Source organism: Eucyclogobius newberryi, unplaced genomic scaffold (assembly GCF_026437365.1).
Source record: "Eucyclogobius newberryi isolate DKJ021-1_F unplaced genomic scaffold, fEucNew1.0.hap1 SCAF_12, whole genome shotgun sequence".
Taxonomy (NCBI): domain Eukaryota; kingdom Metazoa; phylum Chordata; class Actinopteri; order Gobiiformes; family Gobiidae; genus Eucyclogobius; species Eucyclogobius newberryi.
Window position 1 is genome coordinate 3,284,603 of NW_027315746.1, and position 25,889 is coordinate 3,310,491.

Genomic DNA, 25,889 nt, shown 5'->3' on the forward strand with positions numbered 1-25,889 from the left:
CAGAGGGTCTGCGGCGCGCCCGTCTCCGTGGCGATGCCTGCCACAAAACGTTTCACAGGAACGTTTTCGTACAGCACGCCGCTTGTACCTCACCAACGTTAGCCGCGAGCGCTAACGGGATACGGTGGAAATGGCTGTAGTTTTCAAGGCGCTGTACCTGTTGTATTGTCTAAAAAAACGGGACGCAGTGGACATTTTCCCACAACAGCCCACGGACTGGAGAGCGGTGCCAACGCGCTCAGCCTGCTCAGCCCGCTCAGCCCGCTCAGCCCGCTCAGCCCGCTCAGCCTGCTCAGTCACCAGTCCAAGCCAGTAGAAGCTAAACTTTTCTCTTTTTTCCTTTCCTTTCCCTCTGCTCCATCTGCGACAGAAAGAACGAAAGCTTGTGTGGGCGGAACGATCTCAGATTTCTGGTTTTCTCTTTATTAAAAACGAAAATAAACTGACGGAGAAGAAGCAGCAGAGACTTATTGGACGACGGAGGAGAAAGAGAAACGATGTGGAAGCTTCAGCAGAATGGGGCGCGTTTCTCTGGACATGAAACCATCGAATCTTCATGATCTGGACGTTAAACACGATGTGCCGAGGGAAGTGATTTTACTGCTCAAAACACCAATTCCATCAGAACAAAGTCTATTATTGTTATTATCTTTCTTTTAATAAAACTAAAAATAAAATTGTCCAAAAGATACAGATATTATCAAGGAAAATGATGGCGTGGACATTTATATCAAGGAGGAATTAAACCTTATTTTGATTAATTATTATTTTTTTTTTTTTTAACTTATCTGTTTTTTGCAAATAAACTCAATGTAAAGTGAGTATTTTTGTTGAAAAACTTATTCTTCCATAGTTTTACTATTGGATTCACTTCTTTCCTCAATTTGAATGTTTTAAATACATAATAAACTACGACGCAACAGCAACACAGACAACATTTTTTCAATCCAGTGAAACTTTAGTCAAAATCACCGTCTTTTTTGCAATCGGAACAAATACTCAATCAAAAATAATAATCGCTGGACAAACAGATAAAATACAGGTGAGTTGCATCTCTGTTTATATAATTATATGAGATAAAGAAGATGTTTTGTATAAGAAAACATTCAGGATATTCATATTTTATAATTTTGGTGGTTCAGATGTTTTGTCTGGATGGAGCAAGATTATTCTGTTTAAAATTGACTTTTTCATGGGCAAAGTATTATTTTGTTGTTCAAGATGAATTATCTTGTCTTGAAACCAGTGAAATATTCTGTGTCGCACTGAAAACCCAAAGCAAATGAACTCGGCTCATTTTATGCAGTTATAACAACTCGTTGTTGTATATTTCTGACACGTTTAAACGTCAGAAACGGCGCCGACTTCACCGAGAAAGTCGCTCTGGAGTATAAGTCGCACCCCGGGCAAAACCATGAAAAACGGTGCAACTTCTAGTCCAGAAAATGCGGTAATAACCCCACAAAACGAGACACAATTACAAATGCTGAACTTGCTGAATCCATTAGTTTATTATTTATCAATTTTTTTCACCCGTGCAGTAAATCTGCAAAACAATTATGAGTTATTTAGTGTCGGTCTGAAAGGTTAATTCAGTTCCCTGGAGAACATCTCGATTGTCGTACTTTCTTATGTAAAACCGGCTTATTGGTGTAATTAATTAGCTGCGTCGCGTTATGGTTTGGATTTATTCAAATGTATTTATATTTATCTATTCAAAAGACAAACAGAACGTAAATGAAGAGAATATTTGCGTCTCTGGTGGTGAAAAAGCAGGAGCAGTTTGTGAAAGACTTGGAGATTAAATTGTAAAATCCTCTAAAAGATCGTCAACAAATACATTAAAAAGGCAAAAGTTTCAGTGGAACATCATTGGATTTGACGAGAGAAACTTCGATTAATGTCGTAATATCAAGAATATGTGAAAAATCAAAGTGATTTTGTCGTCAGAGCCGGTTTAAACACGTTTAACACTGGATTTTAATGCATTGGATTATTTCATTTTATTTATTATTTGAGGAGACTCCGCCCGACGTATCGCCCTGTGAGGAGACTCCGCACGACGTATCGCCCTGTGAGGAGACTCCGCACGACGTATCGCCCTGTGAGGAGACTCCGCACGACATATCGCCCTGTGAGGAGACTCCGCCCGACGTATCGCCCTGTGAGGAGACTCCGCACGACGTATCGCCCTGTGAGGAGACTCCGCACGACGTATCGCCCTGTGAGGAGACTCTGCCCGACGTATCGCCCTGTGAGGCGACTCCGCACGACGTATCGCCCTGTAAGGAGACTCAGCACGACGTATCGCCCTGTGAGGAGACTCCGCACAACGTATTGCCCTGTGAGGAAACTCCGCACGACGTATCGCCCTGTGAGGAGACTCCGCACGACATATCGCCCTGTGAGGAGACTCCGCACGACGTATCGCCCTGTGAGGAGACTCCGCACGACATATCGCCCTGTGAGGAGACTCCGCACGACGTATCGCCCTGTAAGGAGACTCAGCACGACGTATCGCCCTGTGAGGAGACTCCGCACGACGTATTGCCCTGTGAGGAAACTCCGCACGACGTATCGCCCTGTGAGGAGACTCCGCACGACGTATCGCCCTGTGAGGAAACTCCGCACGACGTATCGCCCTGTGAGGAAACTCTGCACGACGTATCGCCCTGTGAGGAGACTCCGCACGACGCATCGCCCTGTGAGGAGACTCCGCACGACGTATCGCCCTGTGAGGAGACTCCGCACGACGTATCGCCCTGGGGCGTTGTGACGGCGGATTGAATATTAAAATGTGAATAATGTGGCGCGGCGAGCGAGCCGGAGCGGCGTCGGGACCTCCACGTGCGCAGCGCCAGCATCAATTATGCTCCGACGTTTCAGACGGAAAACAAACGCAACGGAAGCAAGAAGAAGTCACACAAAGATATTGATTCATAATGTGTACACAGCTGAAATATCTACAGCTGTAATAAATAAACACATACATTTCATCAGCAATATTCTGAATGTTTTTCTGTTATGTTTTTTTGTTTTTTTTTTATTTGTCCTTTAAACGTGCTCTTTGGTATTTGGCGTTAGCACTACTGGCAGCAGACGGGATTACCATGTGAAAATAAACAAAAGCTAGCTCGAGTCTGTAAATATATGTATTCTCAAAGGGAAACGTTTCAGTGGAACATCATTCGAACACATTTAACACTGCATTTTACTGCATTTATTTATTTTAAAGGAGAAAGTCAGTTCGCTTTTTCCTTTGAAGGTAAAATACTGGTTTTACTGGACAAATATAATAAATAGAATGAAAATGTTGTAATAGAAAAGCAGACAAGATGACATTTCTTCACTGGAATCAGATGATTTATGGATTCAAAAAAGGCACAGGAGACCTCAGAATGACGTCCCAAATGTTGGAAACTTTAAACTGAGTGTTTTCTGAGGCTCACACTGGGACAGCGCTCGTACACGTTCATGAATGAAACAGCAAAAGTACAACTCCAGGTGTGTTTTCGATGTTGTAGCCGAGTTAAAAGCTCCAAAAAGTCAATTTTGCATAGACCGTGTGTCTCTCTCTTTAACATACATTTCCGCTGCCGTCGCGCTCGACTTTCCCTCTCGGGTCATGAAAAATGTATGGAACGCCGCGTACAGTGTCACAGCTGTCAATTAGTGCGACGGGGAAACGCTTGAATCACAATCAGCTGGAGCTGGCGCGGCCTTTCGCACATCTGCCGCCAGCGTTCACGGCGCGCGCCACATTTAGCTTTAAGTCAACGCGACAGACGCAGCGTTGTGTATTCTGACGTATGTTAATGAGGGCGACATGTGACACCGGAATATACACCATTCAGTTCATTTTGAAGATAACGCTGGTGCAGTGACATTTTTACACTACATTTTATCTTGAATTTGTTTTTGTGGCCAATCCACATCCAACAAAAACTGGTGCAAAGTTCAACGTCTCCACTGTATTGCAAAAAATAACCTTTGTTTATTTCTGCCGACAGAGATCAGGTTTGTTATAAAAGCCCCTGAAGATATGACATCATGAAATTCTAGAAAGCTCCGCCCACTGGGACATAAGAGAGACTAATATCCATTAAAGGGCTGATAGTAAACAAGAGGCTAGCTTGATAGAAAACAAAGAGGTGTTTCTGTTGAAACAAACAACTTTTTCTTCAGCTCTACTTCAGGAGGGCCCGTCTGGTGGGCGGGGCTTACCATAGAATAGAATAAATATCTGAGTTCCCGGTCTAGATTGACAATCACTCTTGGATGAGAGTCGTTTTTTTCTAAATTGAGTCCAGATGAAACAACTGAAACTTTTTCTACAATTAGAAAAGACCAAATTGCGATGAAAATGTGATGAATTGCACTGTAAATGTAAAACTACTGTTCACTGCATGTTGTCCAAAAACATGTGACCGACAACAAACATGTGACAAACATGCGACCGACAACAAACATGTGACAAACATGTGACCGACAACAAACATGTGACAAACATGTGACCGACAACAAACATGTGACAAACATGTGACCGACAACAAACATGTGACAAACATGCGACCGACAACAAACATGTGACAAACATGCGACCGACAACAAACAAGTGACAAACATGCGACTGACAACAAACATGTGACAAACATGCGACCGACAACAAACAAGTGACAAACATGCGACCGACAACAAACATGTGACAAACATGCGACCGACAACAAACATGTGACAAACATGTGACCGACAACAAACATGTGACAAACATGCGACCGACAACAAACATGTGACAAACATGCGACCGACAACAAACAAGTGACAAACATGCGACTGACAACAAACATGTGACAAACATGCGACCGACAACAAACAAGTGACAAACATGCGACCGACAACAAACAAGTGACAAACATGCGACCGACAACAAACATGTGACAAACGTGCGACTGACAACAAACATGTGACAAACATGCGACCGACAACAAACAAGTGACAAACATGCGACCGACAACAAACATGTGACAAACATGCGACCGACAACAAACATGTGACAAACATGTGACTGACAACAAACATGTGACAAACATGCGACCGACAACAAACATGTGACAAACATACGACCGACAACAAACATGTGACAAACATGCGACCGACAACAAACATGTGACAAACATGCGACCGACAACAAACATGTGACAAACATGTGACCGAAAACAAACATGTGACAAACATGCGACCGACGACAAACATGTGACAAACATGCGACCCACAACAAACATGTGACAAACATGTGACCGACAACAAACATGTGACAAACATGTGACCGACAACAAACATGTGACAAACATGCGACCGACAACAAACATGTGACAAACATGCGACCGACAACAAACATGTGACAAACGTGCGACCGACAACAAACATGTGACAAACGTGCGACCGACAACAAACATGTGACAAACATGCGACCGACAACAAACATGTGACAAACTTGAGACCGACAACAAACATGTGACAAACGTGCGACCGACAACAAACATGTGACAAACGTGCGACCGACAACAAACATGTGACAAACATACGACCGACAACAAACATGTGACAAACATGTGACCGACAACAAACATGTGACAAACGTGCGACCGACAACAAACATGTGACAAACGTGCGACCGACAACAAACATGTGACAAACGTGCGACCGACAACAAACATGTGACAAACATGCGACCGACAACAAACATGTGACAAACGTGCGACCGACAACAAACATGTGACAAACGTGCGACCGACAACAAACATGTGACAAACGTGCGACCGACAACAAACATGTGACAAACATGCGACCGACAACAAACATGTGACAAACGTGCGACCGACAACAAACATGTGACAAACATGCGACCGACAACAAACATGTGACAAACATGCGACCGACAACAAACATGTGACAAACATGCGACCGACAACAAACATGTGACAAACATGCGACCGACAACAAACATGTGACCAATGTAAACACACGCGCTCCTCCACAGTGATCCAGGGAACAAACGTATCTCACCATTTCCTTTCCATTTGTCACATTTAACAAGCACAAAAACACTGCTAGCATGTAGCACTAGCCTCAGCTAACGAGCTAATATTAAGTGACTTTCACACGGAGCCAATGACACAGTATTTGCTCGGACACTGTACACTTTGGACGTAGACAAGTTTGATCCTGTTACAACTTTAAATTCCTCACGTCTTATAGTGTGACATCCATAAATCCATAAATCCATAAAAACAGCTTCAGATTCCAACCATACAAAAACATGTGTTTAAAACCTTTCACATACATTAAATCACATGAATATACTGTACTTAAATACTGTGTACAAACAACAGTCATTTCCCTCCATGAGGCAAACTGCACTCTCTCCCCGATGACAAACAACTCAACTCAGACCAACAACTGACACAAACATAGCTTCCAATTACGCGTGCAGCGCTCTACACCTGCTCAGGATTTATCTGCAGCGTCTCCGCCGCGCACAGGACTTTGTTGCTGACTAATTTTGGAGCGAGAAAAGCAGACGCGAAAAACCGATATTCCCTCATTGGGCCCTAAGTAAATATTGTTTATCCAGACGCACCGAAATGGGCCGTCGGAGAAAACTATTTGCGAAATCAATTTTAATGGAAGTTTTGTGGGAGTCAGCGGGAAAGGAAAAAGTGCAAGAAAAGCCTGAGGAAGCAGTTTGGAAACATGTGCTTGGAGTGAACGTGCCAATCACAGCCGCCTCCGTTTCCCGAGCTCAGACCGGAGCCTTTTGGGAGCGTTTGCCGCACTAAAAAGTCCGTTTGTGGAGCGAGAAGAGAGACGTTTAGTCAATGTTGGCGATGCGTTTCTGTGACGTCGGAGAAGAAGCTTCATTAGCCCAAACACGACGAGTTCTCTTGACTCGTTCCACCTTGAGAAAGCTCGATAACGTCCGATCTCGGGGTTTGCCTTGCTCAGCAGCGCGCAGTGTTGTTGGGTTCTTGGGCCTCGCCAGCGTTGACGTGCAATGGACTGTGGACGGCTGGTTATCCCGACCGAATAAACCAACGATAGTAAGAGTTCTGCTTCGGTTTTCGCTCAAATCAATCAAAACTCAGAGGTGCATGATGGGACAATGGACGATGGAAGTTCTGCCAACAGCTTGTCTCCATTATTACTCAAATGCTTGTCCTGGTTGCGTCACCACGTACAACGATAGCACTTCTAACCTCTATAGTACGACTAACCAAGAGTAAGAACTTTGGATTCTATTGTTTTTCAGTCTTTTTTATGATTTGCAATATTTATCACAAGCAGTGTCACGAAAAAGTGAGGATTTGGATTAAGTTTGGGTATCGTTCATTTGGTTGTTGTTGTTGTTGTTGTTGTTCCGAACCTTTAGAGAGTCCAGTACAAGCACAAGTTGTAGCATAAAACACCCTCCAATGAAAAAGAATAACGGCACATGCAGTGGTGGCCCTTTAAAGACGATCCGATGCCCTGGACAGAGAGCGGCTGATGGATGACACGGCGGGTGGAATGTCGGTCCACCAAACCCCTGATCCCTCTTGAAAACGCTTTTATTTTATTGCAGCTGGAGAACCGGTCCATTCTGAGCTCCATGATCAGGTTCAAGAGTCACGGGGGGGAAAGCGGTCCTCCCTTTACGTCACATCGCATCCTTTAAGTCGCATCGCATCCTTTACATCCTTTACGTCACATCGCATCCTTTACATCACATCGCATCCTTTAAGTCACATCGCATCCTTTACATCCTTTACGTCACATCGCATCCTTTACGTCGAATCGCATCCTTTACGTCACATCGCATCCTTTACGTTGCATTGCATCCTTTACGTCGCATCGCATCCTTTACGTCACATCGCATCCTTTACGTCACATCGCATCCTTTACGTCGCATCGCATCCTTTACGTCCCATCGCATCCTTTACGTCACATCGCATCCTTTACGTCGCATCGCATCCTTTACGTCACATCGCATCCTTTACGTCGCATCGCATCTTTTACGTCACATCGCATCCTTTACGTCACATCGCATCCTTTACGTCACATCGCATCCTTTACGTCACATCGCATCCTTTACGTCACATGGCATCTTTTACGTCACATGGCATCTTTTACGTCACATCGCATCCTTTACGTCACATCGCATCCTTTACGTCACATCGCATCCTTTACGTCACATCGCATCCTTTACGTCACATTGCATCCTTTACGTCACATCCCATCCTTTACGTCACATCCCATCCTTTACGTCACATCGCATCTTTTACGTCACATTGCATCCTTTACGTCACATCCCATCCTTTACGTCACATCGCATCCTTTACGTCACATCGCATCCTTTACGTTACATCGCATCCTTTACGTCACATCGCATCCCATCCTTTACGTCACATCGCATCTTTTACGTCACATCGCATCCTTTACGTCACATCGCATCCCATCCTTTACGTCACATCGCATCCTTTACGTCACATTGCATCCTTTACGTCACATCCCATCCTTCATGTCACATCGCATCCTTTACGTCACATCGCATCTTTTACGTCACATCGCATGTCGGTGTAATCCCTCATTCGTCCAGGCGTGTTCCATAGTAGAAAAAGCTTCAGTTGTAGTCATCTGGACACAGTTTGAAAAAATAGACGTTTCGACTCTCATCCAAGAGTCATTGTCAATAACAGAATTTAGGTCGAGAACTCCGATATTAATACTGTTCTGTGGTAAGACCCGCCCATTGGGAGGAGCCTTCCTGAAGTAGAAAGAGTTGTTTGTTTCAACAGAAACTCCCCCCTTGTATCTACCGAGCTAGCCTATTCAGAATCTTAATGGGCTATTAGAAACCTCTTTGTCTTTGTGAGACCCTGGCTCGACCACCCTGAGTACCTGATTAGCATCTGAATGTCCTCTACCTTTCCAGGGGTTCAGTAACCCATTATAAATAACAGGAAGATGAAACATAAGCCCTCCATTTCTGTTTAAAGAAGGTCTTTCTTTTTTAACAAAAATAGCTTCCTTGACTCCTCTTTCAAACCATCTTTTCTCCTGCTTAAAACCTTCACCTCACCGTCTTCAAACGAGTGATTAGAGGCTTCAAGATGGAGATGCACGGCACTCTGAGGTCCTGAACTAGTATTTCTTCTGTGCTGATAAAGCCTCTTGTGTAGAGGCTGTTTCGTCTCACCTATGTAACGTTCTTTACAACTTTCTTCACTGCATTGGATCGAATAAACTACATTGCTCTGTTTTTGAGTCGGCAACTTGTCCTTTGGGTGAACCAGTTTTTGTCTTAAAGTGTTTCCTGGTTTAAAATAAACAGGGACTTCGTGTTGTCTAAAAATTCTCTGCAATTTTTCCGACAGGCCAGAGACATAAGGGATAGAAACACCCTTCCTTCTCTGTTCAGTTTCCCTTTTGTCCTGCTTCTTGGTTCTCTTCACTCTGTTGAGAGCCCAAGCGGGGTAACCACAGGCTGAGAGGGCATTTCGGACATGTTTTTCCTCTTTCTTCTTGCCCTCTGAGCTGGTGGGCACACCTTGAGCTCTGTGTTGTAAGGTTCTGATCACCCCCAGCTTGTGCTGTAGTGGGTGGTTGGAACCAAAGAGCAGATACTGGTCCGTGTGTGTAGGTTTCCTATATACTTCTATTTGGAGTTTCCCGTCCTCTCCTCTGATCGTGGAACAATCAAGAAAGGCCAAGCGATTCTCCTTAGCGTCTTCTCTTGTAAACCTGATATGTGGGTCCACAGCATTGATGTGATCAGAGAAGGTTTCCAGCTCTTGTTTCTTGATTGTTACAAAAGTATCATCGACATAGCGGAGCCACAGTTTTGGGGCTATGCCTGAGAAAGAGACCAGTGCCTTCTTCTCAAAGTGCTCCATGTACAGGTTGGCCACTATGGGAGAGACGGGCGAGCCCATGGCACAGCCATGAATCTGTCTGTAAAATTGTCCCCGGAATTGAAAGTAAGTGGTGTTCAGACAGATGTCCAACAGTTTACATATGTGTTCAGGTGTCAGTTTGGTCCTTTCCTGTAGGGTGGTGTCTTCCTGCAGTCTGAACCTCACTGCTGCTACTGCATCAGAGGTCGGGATGCAGGTGAACAGGGACACAACATCATATGAAACCATGAGGTCATCTGGGTCCAGTTGGAGATGTTTCACTTTATCCACAAATATCCTCCCAATGGGCGGGTCTTACCACAGAACAGTATTAATATCGGAGTTCTCGACCTAAATTCTGTTATTGACAATGACTCTTGGATGAGAGTCGAAACGTCTATTTTTTCAAACTGAGTCCAGATGACTACAACTGAAGCTTTTTCTACTATGTCACATCGCATCCTTTACGTCACATCGCATCCTTTACGTCACATCGCATCCCATCCTTTACGTCACATCGCATCTTTTACGTCACATCGAATCTTTTACGTCACATCGCATCCTTTACGTCACATCGCATCCTTTACGTCGCATCGCATCCTTTACGTCGCATCGCATCCTTTACGTCACATCGCATCTTTTACGTCACATCGCATCTTTTACGTCACATCACATCCTTTACGTCACATCGCATCCTTTACGTCACATCGCATCCCATCCTTTACGTCACATTGCATCCTTTACGTCACATCGCATCTTTTACGTCACATCGCATCCTTTACGTCACATCGCATCCTTTACGTCACATCGCATCCCATCCTTTACGTCACATCGCATCCTTTACGTCACATCGCATCCTTTACGTCACATCGCATCCTTTACGTCACATCGCATCCTTTACGTCACATCGCATCCCCGCAAACTCTCCGCTCCCGTCTTCAGGCGTTCGGAAGGAGCTGACGGCACCGAAAAACGACGGACAACAGCGCCTCCCGCAGCTCGATCGATGCGCAAAAACGCCGCGCGGGATCCTCGACCCGATTACGCCGCGCGGCCGGTCAATACCGAGACCGGCGTCCATCGGGAGGAGACGAGAACAAAAACGTCCATCAGGAGGAGAACGTTCATTATTAAATCACAAACATTTAACTTTTGGGTTGGCAGCGGTAGCTCAGTTGGTAGAAACCATCCCTCGCTAGGTTATTGAACCTTTGGGCAAGACACTTTGGTCTGAAAAGTCCAGAGTCCTCCTTCGAACGGAAACACTGCAATCTACCTCCTGTTTACAGCAGTTTGCTGAAACCTTTGGGTAGGAAAAAATAGATAAAAGCCTCTGAAATGCCACTCAGGATCCAATATTAGACAAGCAAGTAAACAACTGTGAGGAGGCGGAGGACAACAGAGGACAAAAGAGGACGGCAGAGGACAACAGAGGGCGACAAAGGACAACAGAGGACAAGAGAGGATGGCAGAGGACAACAAAGGACAACAGAGAACAAAAGAGGACAGAAAAGGGGGGACAGAGGACAAAATAGGACAACAGAGGACAAAAGAGGACGACAGAGGACAACAGAGGAGGACAGAGGGCGATAAAGGACAAAATAGGACAAAAAAGGAAGGACAGAGGACAACATAGGACAACAGAGGACAAAAGAGGATGACAGAGGGCGACAGAGGAAAATAGGACAACAGAGGACAGCAGAGGACAAAAGAGGACGACAGAGGACAACAGAGGAGGACAGAGGGCGACAGAGGACAAAATAGGACAAAAAAGGAGGGACAGAGGACAACATAGGACAACAGAGGACAAAAGAGGATGACAGAGGGAGACAGAGGAAAACAGGACAACAGAGGACAGCAGAGGACAAAAGAGGACAGAAAAGGGGGGACAGAGGCCAAAATAGGACAACAGAGGACAAAAGAGGACAACAGAGTGCAACAAAGGACAACAGAGGACAACAGAGGACGACGCACAACGAGGCGAGCAGGTAAACACAGCCAGAGCAGTTTCAGGTTATAACTCCTCCCTTTTAGGGCAGGAATTTTCGAGCTCAGTGCAGCATACATTCAGCTTCATAGTACCTTCAGATTGAAAATGACTTCCGGATGACACAAACTACACAAACTGCAGCCACATTTGTGTCCATTTCTCTTGTGGAAACAACAAAACTCTCCAATGTAGAAAAATGTAGGTAAAATTTGCCAATTTTCAGTCAGATCTCGTTTACTCAAAAGCTAAATCAGAACCAAAATCCACTCAGTAAATTGTTTTGTCTCTGATATTTCAGGAAAAAGAACCACAACATTTAAACCTGGCTCCGTCCATTTTTCTGATCTAATACTATATAAATAATAAAACTTATGTATGTGTGTATGTGTTGAAACGTTTGTAAAGACAGAACATTCTTGTTCGGGCCGCGCGGTTAATCAGCTCAAAACTGCAATTTAATGGACACGATTAGCAACATTTTCAAGTAGAAAAAGCTTCAGTTGTAGTCATCTGGACTCAGTTTGAAAAAATAGACGTTTCGACTCTCATCCAAGAGTCATTGTCAATAACAGAATTTAGGTCGAGAACTCCGATATTAATACTGTTCTGTGGTAAGACCCGCCCATTGGGAGGAGCCTTCCTGAAGTAGAAAGAGTTGTTGGTTTCAACAGAAACTCCCCCCTTGTATCTACGAGCTAGCCTATTCAGAATCTTAATGGGCTATTAGAAACCTCTTTGTCTTTGTGAGACCCTGGCTCGACCACCCTGAGTACCTGATTAGCATCTGAATGTCCTCTACCTTTCCAGGGGTTCAGTAACCCATTATAAATAACAGGAAGATTAAACCTTAGCCCTCCATTTCTGTTTAAAGAAGGTCTTTCTTTTTTAACAAAAATAGCTTCCTTGACTCCTCTTTCAAACCATCTTTTCTCCCTGCTTAAAACCTTCACCTCACCGTCTTCAAACGAGTGATTAGAGGCTTCAAGATGGAGATGCACGGCACTCTGAGGTCCTGAACTAGTATTTCTTCTGTGCTGATAAAGCCTCTTGTGTAGAGGCTGTTTCGTCTCACCTATGTAACGTTCTTTACAACTTTCTTCACTGCATTGGATCGAATAAACTACATTTCTCTGTTTTTGAGTCGGCAACTTGTCCTTTGGGTGAACCAGTTTTTGTCTTAAAGTGTTTCCTGGTTTAACCAGGCTAAGGTTTAATCTTCCTGTTATTTATAATGGGATTCTGAACCCCTGGAAAGGTAGAGGACATTCAGATGCTAATCAGGTACTCAGGGTGGTTGAGCCAGGGTCTCACAAAGACAAAGAGGTTTCTAATAGCCCATTAAGATTCTGAATAGGCTAGCTCGGTAGATACAAGGGGGGAGTTTCTGTTGAAACAAACAACTCTTTCTACTTCAGGAAGGCTCCTCCCAATGGGCGGGTCTTACCACAGAACAGTATTAATATCGGAGTTCTCGACCTAAATTCTGTTATTGACAATGACTCTTGGATGAGAGTCGAAACGTCTATTTTTTCAAACTGAGTCCAGATGAAACAACTGAAGCTTTTTCTACTATGGAACACGCCTGGACGAATGATGGATTACACCGAAACATTTTCAAGTGCTAGAATTTCCTCCATAAACAACTCAATATCCGTCTTATTCTGCATCAAATCTGGCAACGCCACGTTTAGATCTGCACAAACGTGTTCTGAAACGCAAACTTCATTCTTAAAATTTAAAATGTCAACTTTGAACAGAATCCTACCATTAAATAATAGAGTAAATCACAATTACCGTATTTTCCGGACTATAAGTTGCACCTTTTTTCATAGTTTTGGCCGGGGTGTGACTTATACTTATATTTATACTTATATACTTGTATATAGGCGCTCCTCCACAGTGATCCAGGGAACAAACGTATCTCACCATTTCCCTCACCAGGAAAGATGTGGCCAGAAGGTGTGAATAATTAAACATGTATTTGTCTTGTAAATGTTTGTGGTGGCGGCTGTGGCGGCTGTGGCAGCTGTGGCGGCGGCGGTGGCCACTGCGCTTCGGGCCGATACCATTGCCCACCACAGGCTCTGAACGCCGGGGTTTCATGATGAAACTGAAGCTTCGGGAGCTTCACACACTTCCATGAATCCCAATGATTTATCGTCCCACAGCTTTTCCAATATGTCGAGTTCAAACAGCAAAGGGCGAGCGGCTTTATGGTAACTAATATCCAATTATGTTTGTACCACTTTATAATAACTACGACTTTATTCACCTTAACAAAGCAAAGACTTGATTCATAATGAGCACAAGCTTGATTCAGGCTTAATAACTGGGTCATTAGAGCTGCATTTTAGGTTTGGGGTTTGGATTCAAGTATTAGATTATTAGTTAAATAGTTATTAAGCCTGAATCATGCTGAATAAACTCTTTGTTCACTATTAAGTCTTTGCTCATGCTTTGTTAAGGCAGGAATAAGTGTAGTTATTAAAAAAAGAAAAAAAAAACATAATATGAAAAGAAATTATTATTCTGTTAAAGTTAAATATCTGCCAAATTTGCCTTTTTGAAACCTCGTCTTTTTTCCAGTTTCTTCATCAAAAAAAGACCTGGAGTTTGGTTTATTTCATTCACACAGACTCGAATAAGGCATAAGTGTAGTTATTATACAGTGTTACCATTATTTTTACATTTAACACTTTGGAAACACTTAACGAAACAAAGCATTTTGATTTTTTGTGAATCATTAATTCATAATTGACAAAAACAAATGTATCATTTAATAATCATGAACAAAATTGAACTGACCATGAACTAAAAGCCACAGCTACAAAGCATTTATTCATGTTTAGCCGTAAAAAACAAATCAGTTAACAAAAATAAACTAATCATTAACATTAACTTGGCCTAAAGAAAAATCGGACTGATCTTTTCTACATTTCTACTTACTAAACATTAAATAAGTCAGATTATTAAGGTTATTTCCAGACGCCGTGATACTGGAGGATCATTTCACTTATTTCAAGGATGTTTTGCTTAAAACAAGTGTATTTTTCTCGTTTTCAGACGTGATTTTACAGCGTGTCGGCTTCGTCTCGCTAACGATGACTGACACAACACTTAAAAGAGCAAGAAGTGAGGCGCTGATAAGCTTAAACTCATAATATCTATTACTCAAACTAGTCTGCTGTGTTAATGGCAAATTCACAGAAAAATTTCAAAATGTTCTGCGGAGAATCGTGAATAATCGTAAAATCACAATATCCGTCTTATTCTGCATCAAATCTGCCAATGCCGCGTTTAGAGCTGCACAAACGTGTTCAGAAACGCATTCCATTCTTACAATTTACAATGTGAACTTTGAACAGAATCCTACCACTAGAACATAGAGTCAATCACAAATACAATCGCAAAAAAAAAAATCACGATTACTGTATTCTCCGGACTATAAGTCGCACCTTTTTTCATAGTTTTGGCCGGGGTGCGACTTATACTTATATTTATACTTATATACTTATACTCCGGAGCGACTTATATGTGATATTGTTTGTTATTTTCACACTTGCAACTGCATTTCATACTCCAGTGCAACTTATATATGTTTTTTCTTCTCTATTATGCATTTTCTGTCTAGTGCGACTTATACTCCACTAACGATGACTGACATAACACTTAAAAGAGCAAGAAGTAAGACGCTGATATGCTTAAACTTACATTATTTATTACTCAAACTAGTCTAATGGCAAATTCAAAGAAAAATGTCAAAATGTTCTGCGGATAATGGTGAATAATCCTAAAATCACAATGTTTCCCTTCACAATAATGACTATAACGTGACACTGTGACACAAAAATGCAAGTGCACATAATCATGTCACATTTCACGTGAACGAACCTTATGGAAGGACCTAATCATGTGATCAGTCCTGACGGAGGAAATAAGACGTATCCCGCATAATTCACACCATAAATTCAATTACACTAAAGAATGTGATCCATCTCTAATATAAATAGTTCTATTGCGTTCACATTTTCTTACCGGTTTGTGAGCTGCGTTAATCTGTGTCGGGGAGAACAAACGAAACATCCTTTTAAAATGATTTGTTTTTTCAGATGAATTTAACTGCCGGTGCTCTCTTTAAAGTGCAAATGAAAGGGTTTTATGATTTTCTAATAGTGACTTTATTATGTGTGTTTATACCTGTCGTACATATACATTATAGTTTAACACCAATCGAGCAGGTGTTTGTGGAGAAAACGTTGAAAAATCTGTAGAAAATGACAGGAAGTGACATCACACCAGGGACAGGAAGTGACATCACACCAGGGACAGGAAGTGACATCACACCAGGGACACCCCAGTCAAAGTTTATGCAGAATTTACACAAAAGACACAACTTTTTTGGACTCTTTAAACATGAATTCAACAAAATAAAGTTGCTCTCGTATATTTTTTGGAACATTCGATGAGTTTTGGCCAAGTGTTTTATGGGTAATTTCCTACTGTGATGTCATCAATTACAAACAGGAAGTGACATTATAAACATAAAAAAATGTGCTAGTCTGTGATACATTTGTTTTTATAATTTTGAGCTGAATTAAAAATATTTGTATCTTAACTGCAGTTTGGTCCAATGAGTCGTCCGACCTGTAGGGGGCGCTGTAACGTCCCACAGTCTGTAGGGGGCGCTGTAACGTCCCACAGTGTGTAGGGGGAGCTGTAACGTCCCACAGTCTGTAGGGGGCAATGTAACGTCCCACAGTGTGTAGGGGGAGCTGTAACGTCCCACAGTCTGTAGGGGGCAATGTAACGTCCCACAGTCTGTAGGGGGCGCTGTAAGGTCCCACAGTCTGTAGGGGGCGCTGTAACGTCTGTAGGGGGCGCTGTAAGGTCCCACAGTCTGTAGGGGGCGCTGTAACGTCCCACAGCCTGTAGGGGGAGCTGTAACGTCCCACAGTCTGTAGGGGGCGCTGTAACGTCCCACAGCCTGTAGGGGGAGCTGTAACGTCTGTAGGGGGCGCTGTAAGGTCCCACAGCCTGTAGGGGGAGCTGTAACATCCCACAGTCTGTAGGGGGCGCTGTAACGTCCCACAGCCTGTAGGGGGAGCTGTAACATCCCACAGTCTGTAGGGGGCGCTGTAAGGTCCCACAGTCTGTAGGGGGCGCTGTAACATCCCACAGTCTGTAGGGGGCGCTGTAACGTCCCACAGCCTGTAGGGGGAGCTGTAACATCCCACAGTCTGTAGGGGGAGCTGTAACATCCCACAGTCTGTAGGGGGCGCTGTAACGTCCCACAGCCTGTAGGGGGAGCTGTAACATCCCACAGTCTGTAGGGGGCGCTGTAAGGTCCCACAGTCTGTAGGGGGCGCTGTAAGGTCCCACAGTCTGTAGGGGGCGCTGTAAGGTCCCACAGTCTGTAGGGGGCGCTGTAACGTCCCACAGCCTGTAGGGGGAGCTGTAACGTCCCACAGTCTGTAGGGGGCGCTGTAACGTCCCACAGTCTGTAGGAGGAGCTGTAACGTCCCACAGTCTGTAGGGGGCGCTGTAACGTCCCACAGTCTGTAGGGGCGCTGTAACGTCCCACAGTCTGTAGGGGGCGCTGTAACGTCCCACAGTCTGTAGGGGGCGCTGTAACATCCCACAGTCTGTAGGGGGCGCTGTAACGTCCCACAGCCTGTAGGGGGAGCTCTAACATCCCACAGTCTGTAGGGGGAGCTGTAACATCCCACAGTCTGTAGGGGGCGCTGTAACGTCCCACAGCCTGTAGGGGGAGCTGTAACATCCCACAGTCTGTAGGGGGCGCTGTAAGGTCCCACAGTCTGTAGGGGGCGCTGTAAGGTCCCACAGTCTGTAGGGGGCGCTGTAAGGTCCCACAGTCTGTAGGGGGCGCTGTAACGTCCCACAGCCTGTAGGGGGAGCTGTAACGTCCCACAGTCTGTAGGGGGCGCTGTAACGTCCCACAGTCTGTAGGAGGAGCTGTAACGTCCCACAGTCTGTAGGGGGCGCTGTAACGTCCCACAGTCTGTAGGGGCGCTGTAACGTCCCACAGTCTGTAGGGGGCGCTGTAACGTCCCACAGTCTTTACCCAGCAGTGTTTACAGACTCAACCCATTGGTCAGTGTCAGAGGTTAAGAATGAGCTGTTTGCGCTCGCCTCTTTCACTCTTATCACACAGATGCCAGGCGGCGATAACCACCCTTTATAAACCACTAAACATGTGGCACCATTGTCTGTGTCTGCTGGTGCTCTGGGACAATGTTCTGGGACAATGTTCGGGGACAATGTTCGGGGACAATGTTCGGGGACAGATTTGGACCGTTCTCCCTCAATGACACGACGTGAAATGACTCTAAACTCCGCACCACGCACGATAACAAGCCCACAGCGGCTCTTTGAGCGACAGCAATGACGCTTTTCCAGAGTTGCTAGCGTCAATAATGCTAAATGCTAACGAGTCGAAGACGGAGCCGAAATGTCCGTGAGCACAGTGGCACGGCCAGAGAAAAGAATCAGATGCACCGATAATCTCCTCTCTGTCCCCCAGACCCTCTCCTCTCTGTCCCCCAGACCCTCTCCTCTCTGTCCCCCCCCCCCCCCCCCCCCGCGGCGGGTGGTCTTACCGAGCACGGTGACCATGGCGCGGGTGGTGCGCACTGGCATGGTGAAGATGGAGCACGTGTACTCGCCCTCGTCCGAGAGCTGCACCTCGGAGATGGTGATGGAGAGCTCGGTGGAGGTGGAGCGGTGCAGCTGGATGCGGTTGTCCCGGAGAGCTGCAGAGAGGTCAGAGGAGAAGCAGCGGTCAGTTTGGACAGAGGGTTAGAGGTTTCGCCGTGAACCTGAACGACACATTTTCTGCAAACATTGTTATCGTTATCGGCATTTAAACCTGAAACGCCGCTTTAGCGTCTCATGTTTTGAGGATTAAAATAAAAAGTAAAAAGCGTATTCAAACCCACATGAGACGTTCAATGAGTCAGGCTTTCCATCTACTGGCAGCAGAGAGAATTACCAAACCACCGACCGCACCGGAGTTTAAATGAGGCTAAAACAATAGCGGCTCGCGTCGAAGCAGCGACGTGGGTTTTTCCACGTGCAGAAGCTTTAAAAAACACACACATCACAGTCGATGAAGTCGGCGGGAACCAGGGTTTGTTCGGAACACAATCTTCACACAAAAAGGGCCCCGCGCCAGCATCGGGACGAAACACAAAAATAAGAGCGATCGTGAAGACAGTAATCGCCACCATATGCCAGACTGTGCAGGACAAAAACACTTCACCACAAAGTTCTCTGCTACGACGATGTTGTTTGACACTTAAGTCAATAACACGTGTTTAAATACAGAACTTACTCTTTATAAGAAAGACAGTACGTTTTACACATTCTCCACTTAATGACATGCCACAAATAGTCGAGTATAATTCCATCACATGTTTAAGGCGTCTATAATCATATTGTTTCCGTTGTTCAGTATTTAAAAGAAGAGACAGAACCTGACACAGAGAGAACACATTTTATTACACTTTTCTTGTGTCAGACGATGGGAAATATGTCGAGTTTTCTTGTTGTGTTTTTTATACAGACTAATGAGTAAAAACGGGAACAGAAGAGGCTAAAAATATGGCCGCATGTTTACACAATCATGCAACAAATTATGATATATCCCATAAATATTTCATGTTATTTTAATTACCGTGTGCAAATACAGGGGGAACACTTACACAACCGACATGTTTCCTATTTGTTATTCCAAAGGGCTGAATTATTAATCATGCACCAATAAACCCTATTTTTATCAACTTAAAAAGATTAGACGAACAGGTGTATTCAAACTAATTAAAGCACAAACTAATTAAAAAAAGTATTTGTGTTAAAAGGGAAAAGTACATGGAACAAGCTGATGACGATTCATTAAAAACATCCAATAGTTGCCACTTATTAACTATATGAATTTATTTTTAGTAGATGAATATGTTCTTATAATTGTTGTTATTTGTTACTATGAACTTAGAAGGGAAAAGTTGATTTGTGAACTTTACATCGACTTTAAAAATATTTGTTATGGATTTTAAACTTCAAATATCGGTATCGGCAGCAGCAGCAAAGCAAATATCAGACCTAGGCCCATCCCGAATCCATGTATTGTGTCCATGGCAGGAGTTTTGAGGCCCGGACACATAGTTCTGAAGTACCAAAAACGGCCAGCAGGTGACGATGGCTTCTCTTAGCTTCTCCGCGTTACTAGCGTTACAATTCTTACCATTATGATTGGCATCTGCAATCATTACGGACGCTGCGACGCGCCTCCACCAAACAGAGCCAGAAACGCAAACAAACACGAGCAAATGGACGTTTCACAATTCTCGACGGCGCTCGGAGTTTGTCGCCGCCCACACAGAAACACACGTACGTCCTCCGCAGTCGTACGTTCGTGTAGCGTCCGTTTGTGCGTAAAGGAGCGCGCGGCGCCGGAGGAAGCCGAAACACGGCGACTTCAGAAGGGTCGTCATGAGCGACGGAGGAAGAGCGAATACAGGAAGCGCAAACACGACAGAAGTAAAAGTAAGTGGCTTGAATGAAGTAGTATTCATCAGGATTAGAAAGTCATATTCTTTAAATTAAATGAGAAGTTCTTGTGCTTGAAATGAGAGGCAAAAAATGCATCAATTTATTGGTCAAATCTACTCAAATCACCATCAACGTTTTGAAGGTTCTTGTCAGTCTAACATGTTTATGATGACTTTAATGCACTGAAACATTCCAGGCAAATCAAAAACAAGTATTTAAAGCTCCATTGCATAAGATTACATCCTTAGATAAAAGCATTTCTTTGGTTACAGGTGATTTAATGGCGTCTTTCTCCACAGACCTGACTGAGGCTGTTCTGGTGACGGGTTTGGCCACGGCACGTTTATCCATTGAGTAGAAGAATGTTCTAGAGTTTGGGTTTCAGAACATTAATTTTAACCCTGCTCTAACATTGTTCCTCATGAAAAACTCATTTAGCGTTTAGCTTCACACTGCTCTAAGAAAGTCCTCTTCCTCCGAGCCTCAAACACACTGCTTATGCATTTTAACATATTTATTAAAAATATTAAAATGTTAAAAAAGAAAAAAACTGTGAATGATCAAGCTACATCACATTTTATACCTGACACTTTTTGGGGAATATTTTTTTTGAATCTGTATCAAACAATAGATTCCATAAAAAGATGAAACACTCGTACAAACTGACACTGGAGCCGAAACAAACTCAAGTGGAGATCATGATTCCAAACTCTGGTCACGTCAGCTCCGTGAGAGAGAGAGAGTTAGAGACGAGACCGGCGACGTGGGGACGAAACGAGCCAATCGCGAGCGAGCGCGTCGGAAAAGCAAATTGACGGCGAGAGATGAGACACGAGCCGCTTTGCAAGAAACAAAAGTATCGAGAACAGAAGCGGCACAAACAGAAACGGTGGGAGGAGACGGGGGGGAGACGGGGGGAGAGGCTGAGGGACCTAAATGACTTTGTGTTGAAGGGGGAGAGGAGCCGGGAGACGGATGGGTGATGAAACGGCGAGAAACGCTGCCGTGTTTGTTGGCGGCTTTGACCTCCGCAGACGCACGGCGAGCCACGGGAGCGACGTGAACGCGAGCGCCGCGCGGGAGGAGGGCGGGAGGAGGGCGGGAGGAGGGCGGGAGGAGGGCGGGAGGAGGGCGGACTTCAAAGGGAGACGCGAGGGGGGGGGGGGGGGGGGGTGTTCTGGAGACGTGAGGGTTTTCGCAATTCACGGCGGCGGGAAACGGCAGAGGAGCGGAGGGTGTGCGGGGCTTTAGTGCAGGGCGGGGTCCCAGGGTTCGCAGAGGTTAAATACGCGCTTAAAGGAGGGGAACGTAGGTCTGAACGCAATTGTTTCACGGGAGATGGGCAGACTTAGAATATTGAGCGTATCGTAGAACTAAAACTGTTAAAAATGTGCTCAGAAAGAGTCGTTAATGTCTAGTGTGAGCTCCAAAACAAGAGTATGAAGTGATGTTTTTGCACTTTTGCGGTTAAATCTTGCGTTTTTTCTTCGTTTACAGGCACATTTGAGCACTTTAGCATTTCTGATGATGCAAACAGGTATTCACACTTCCCAAATAACCTTCTGATGTGATTTTACTTTTTCTTTTTTTAGTACATTTGTGTCGAAAGATCAAAATCACATTCGTAACATTTCCCGACGAGTTAAGATCGAACTTCAGCCTCTCGTTTCTAAAGTTCACTCATCACTGTAGAATTCGTGGCGCTTAGTTACACAAAACGTACATTTACCTGTCAAACTGTTTCGGCCCGCTGCGTTTTGGTGCATTATTTTCCAGAAAACAGTAGATTAGCGTGTATGCTAATGTCGGCGCGAATCGCTAACGCTAACAATTGATTCAAAACACTTTTGCTCTGGTGTTACTCTCGTGTGGTCCAGTGGTTAGAGCAGAGCAGATGCAGTTTGACCAAAGTGTTTGAAGTTAAAGAGATTCTAAACTTATCAAAACTAATGAACTAATGAACCTAATCGGGATGTAATATTAGGTTTTATTTCAAATTGATCATTGCAACAGAGCCAGATTTAAATCATTTTTGTTCAAGAAGGGATGGAATATTTTTGGGAAAGAATAGCTTTTGTATTTTTTGGCACAGAGACAGATCTGGCTTTGGAAAACGCTGCTGAACTGTAAACCTTTGACAACCTTTTCAAACGGCACTGCTCTGATTTTTCTCCCCAATGAACTCTTCAAGCCGAAGTTTTTTAAGTCCTCAGAAAAAATACAGAGGGTTGATTTCTCAGACTTTACTCGTTCACTTCAGCCTTTGTGTCCTGATATTTCCACCGATGCGGTGTCCAGACAGAGGCCAACGTTCCTGAGAAACCATCATCACAACATATGTCTAAAAATACCTCTGAACTCGTCACGTAAGCTTCTGTTTCCACGACGTGGAGGGTAAGATGACGAAGGGTTCGCTCGTCCATCCAAGGCCTTCGAATGTCCGTCCGGTACGTTCGTCCGGACACTCGTCTTCCTCCGAGTCCATAACATAAAGTGCGCTGGAAATCCATCTGTCGGCGAGCGCGTTCTCCCGTTTCCAAAGCGTTTGTGATTCAAAAGAGAAAAGGGAGATCGTTTCCAGCTCGCCGCTTATGTGCAAAGTTGGTTCACGTCCAAGAAGCGAGCTAATTAGCAAACGAAGGCCCGTTGACGCGCGCCGTGTTAGACAAGGATTATGTATTCATTTCAAAAGCGTGCAAGGATCCAGTCCGGCGGAGCAGTACCGCCGGGGGCCTCCGGGGGGAGTGCTGAGGCGTAGTTAATAGATGCAGTGGAAAGAGGGAAGTTTATGAAGTCGGTTTGAAGCTGTTTTGTATTTGGAGGATGTCGTCACAGAGCGCTGTGAACCACTTCTAGGAGCTTTCTTTCACAGTTTAGAGTGTTAATCCTGGTTTAGTCCTGATTTAGTCCTGGTTTAATCCTGGTTTAGTCCTGGTTTAGTCCTGATTTAGTCCTGGTTTAGTCCTGATTTAGTCCTGGTTTAGTCCTGGTTTAGTCCTGATTTAGTCCTGGTTTAGTCCTGATTTAGTCCTGGTTTAGTCCTGGTTTAATCCTGGTTTAGTCTCAGTTTCCCAGGTTTACTTTTGGTTCCATCCAGGTTTAGTCTTGTTGTAGTTCTTTTCTTGTTGATCCTTGGATAAATCCTGGTTTAGTTTAGGTTCAATTTGTTAGATCCAGGTTTAACTTATGCCTTGGTAGACCTGGTTTAGGCCTTGCTTTGTCTTGGTTCAGTTCAGTCCTGGTTTAGTCCATGGTTTAGTCTGGGTTTAGTCTTGTTCTAGTCCTTGTATGTCCTGCCTCAATTCTGGTTATTTCTAACCAGAATTTCAATTGTTTTTAATTTGACCCTGGTTTACTTCTGCTTCTTTTGACATATTTAGATTTTCTTTTTGTGTGTTTAGTCCTGGTTTAGTCTCGATTCATTCCTGGTTTGGTCTAGTCCTCTTAACTCCTGGTTTAGTCCATGTTCTGCTGCTGGTTTAGCGTCGTAACAGTCCTTTGAAATCAAGGTTTGACCAATATTTATTTCTGGATTATTGGTTTAGTTCTGAACCGTAGACGACTCTAAATTAATCAAAACGTGAAACCACTTTGTGAACGGCGCCGCGTCGAGTGCACTCCACATCTAGAAGAGCGCTTTGTTTTATCCCAACGATAATGAGACTTTTTATTCATTTATACAACCACAAACTTGGCATTCGGCAGCGAACAAAAATATGGGACGTTTACAATATATTCATTGTCATTTTGCAGAAAACACAGATCTCGGGCAATTAATCACAAACAATGTAATGTACGAGCTGCTGAAGCGCTGTCTCCGGGCAATTCCTCTCGCCGTTTGTGTCGACGGCGCCCGAGACACCTTCCCATTTCGCTGCCATTTGCATTCCGTACACGCTAACGGGCATATGTCGTTTCGGATTTGCCGTTTTTTTTTGGACGGGATCTGCGCCGGGCTTTCTTCGGTCGCCGGAGTCTGACGCGAAGGGCGACGCCTCAAGCGAATTAGAGTCGAAACGTTGGCGTCTCGCACCAAAGCAGTGCATGTATGTGGGGTGTGTCACGGAGACGAAGGAGCCGCTGGAGCCGCTGGGAAGAAACACAAGGGAAACGGAAAAGGGGGAGGCGGCTTTGTTACGCGGAAGGATTGGCCCGTCGTGCACGTTTCTGTCGCATGTTTAAAGATGATATATCACGACTTCCTGCGGCTTTAATTGTCTTTTAAAATGGGATTTTAGTCATTTTTGGTTCGAGTATTTCACATTCTCTACAAACTACGCCTCAACCACACCTGCGATCAGGAATTCAAGCAGTGGAGCGCCCTCTGCTGTCCAGGGGTGTCACGATGTCGAATGTTAGTGTTACGACTATTGCGATATTATCAGGATTTGACGATTTTTCACAATTATTATTAAGATTGTGACCAAACAACAGTGAAATCTTTCATTTTCTTTCGTTCCCGTGACATGTTTGTGACCGACTTTATGAAATTAAATTTTCTGAACGACAAAATAAATTTAAATGTGACAAAAAACAGCAATATTTTAACAGGTTATTTTCATTTCTGTGTATTTTTTAGATGATAAATTGAACAAAAAATACTTAACTTGGTTTCTAAAATTGTCACGATTATTATTATTTTCGTTCTTACGATTATATTTGACCTGAATAGTCACGATTATCAATAATCAAGAATCAAGAATAATCTTGGCGTTCCTACTGCTGTCAGAACAATGGAGAAATAAATAAATGAAGCCCTTAGGCAACGTGAACGCCAATGTTTTACCCGTGATGCAAAAAATCCAGAGGAAGTTCAAACGGAGTGATTTATGAGGCTCAGGATTCATGAAACAAGCGTAAATGAAGCTAATTAGAACTCCTGGTGTGCTTTTGACGAGGCAACAGCAAAATAACAGCTAAAATATGAAATAAAATGCCTAAAATGGATCGTTCAGTGTCGTTTCAGCACTGAAATGTCACGGCGGTGCACAGCGATAAACAAAGACACTTTCTGGAGTTGGAAATGTGTGGAGAAACTTCTTTTGGCAACAAAAACTTTACAAAATAAGAAAAACAACAAAAGCGGTCGGTTGAGAGAGGAAAAAGCAGCGCAAACGAGCTGCAGTCTCTCTCTCGTTTAGCCCCGTCTGCCACTGATCGAGTTTTAATCAAGACTCAATCGTTTCTAATCATCAGCGATCGTCGAGAGGGCCACGCCCACTCCTCGCTCGGTAAAATAATGCTGTTTGGAATTCAGACTTTGGAGCAGGAAATCAGACTTTTTAACGTTAAATGTATCGTTTAATGTTGTTTTTTTTATTTTTATTAGAGAACTTATTAAAAACTGAATAAGACATGAAACAAAAGCATCAGACATCCAACAAAAAAACAAAACAAAA

The 25,889-nt window shown here is 44.0% G+C and overlaps 1 protein-coding gene across 1 annotated transcript in view; it reads right to left on the reverse strand.

The window, feature by feature from the left end:
- The window catches only part of atp1a2a (ATPase Na+/K+ transporting subunit alpha 2a), a 440,146-nt gene that overhangs the window by 74,078 nt on the left and 340,179 nt on the right, over positions 1–25,889 (reverse strand). The window contains exon 3 of the mRNA XM_072440595.1: positions 18,540–18,692. Coding sequence (XP_072296696.1) covers positions 18,540–18,692 — 153 coding nt within the window. The remainder of the gene's footprint in view (positions 1–18,539; positions 18,693–25,889) is intronic.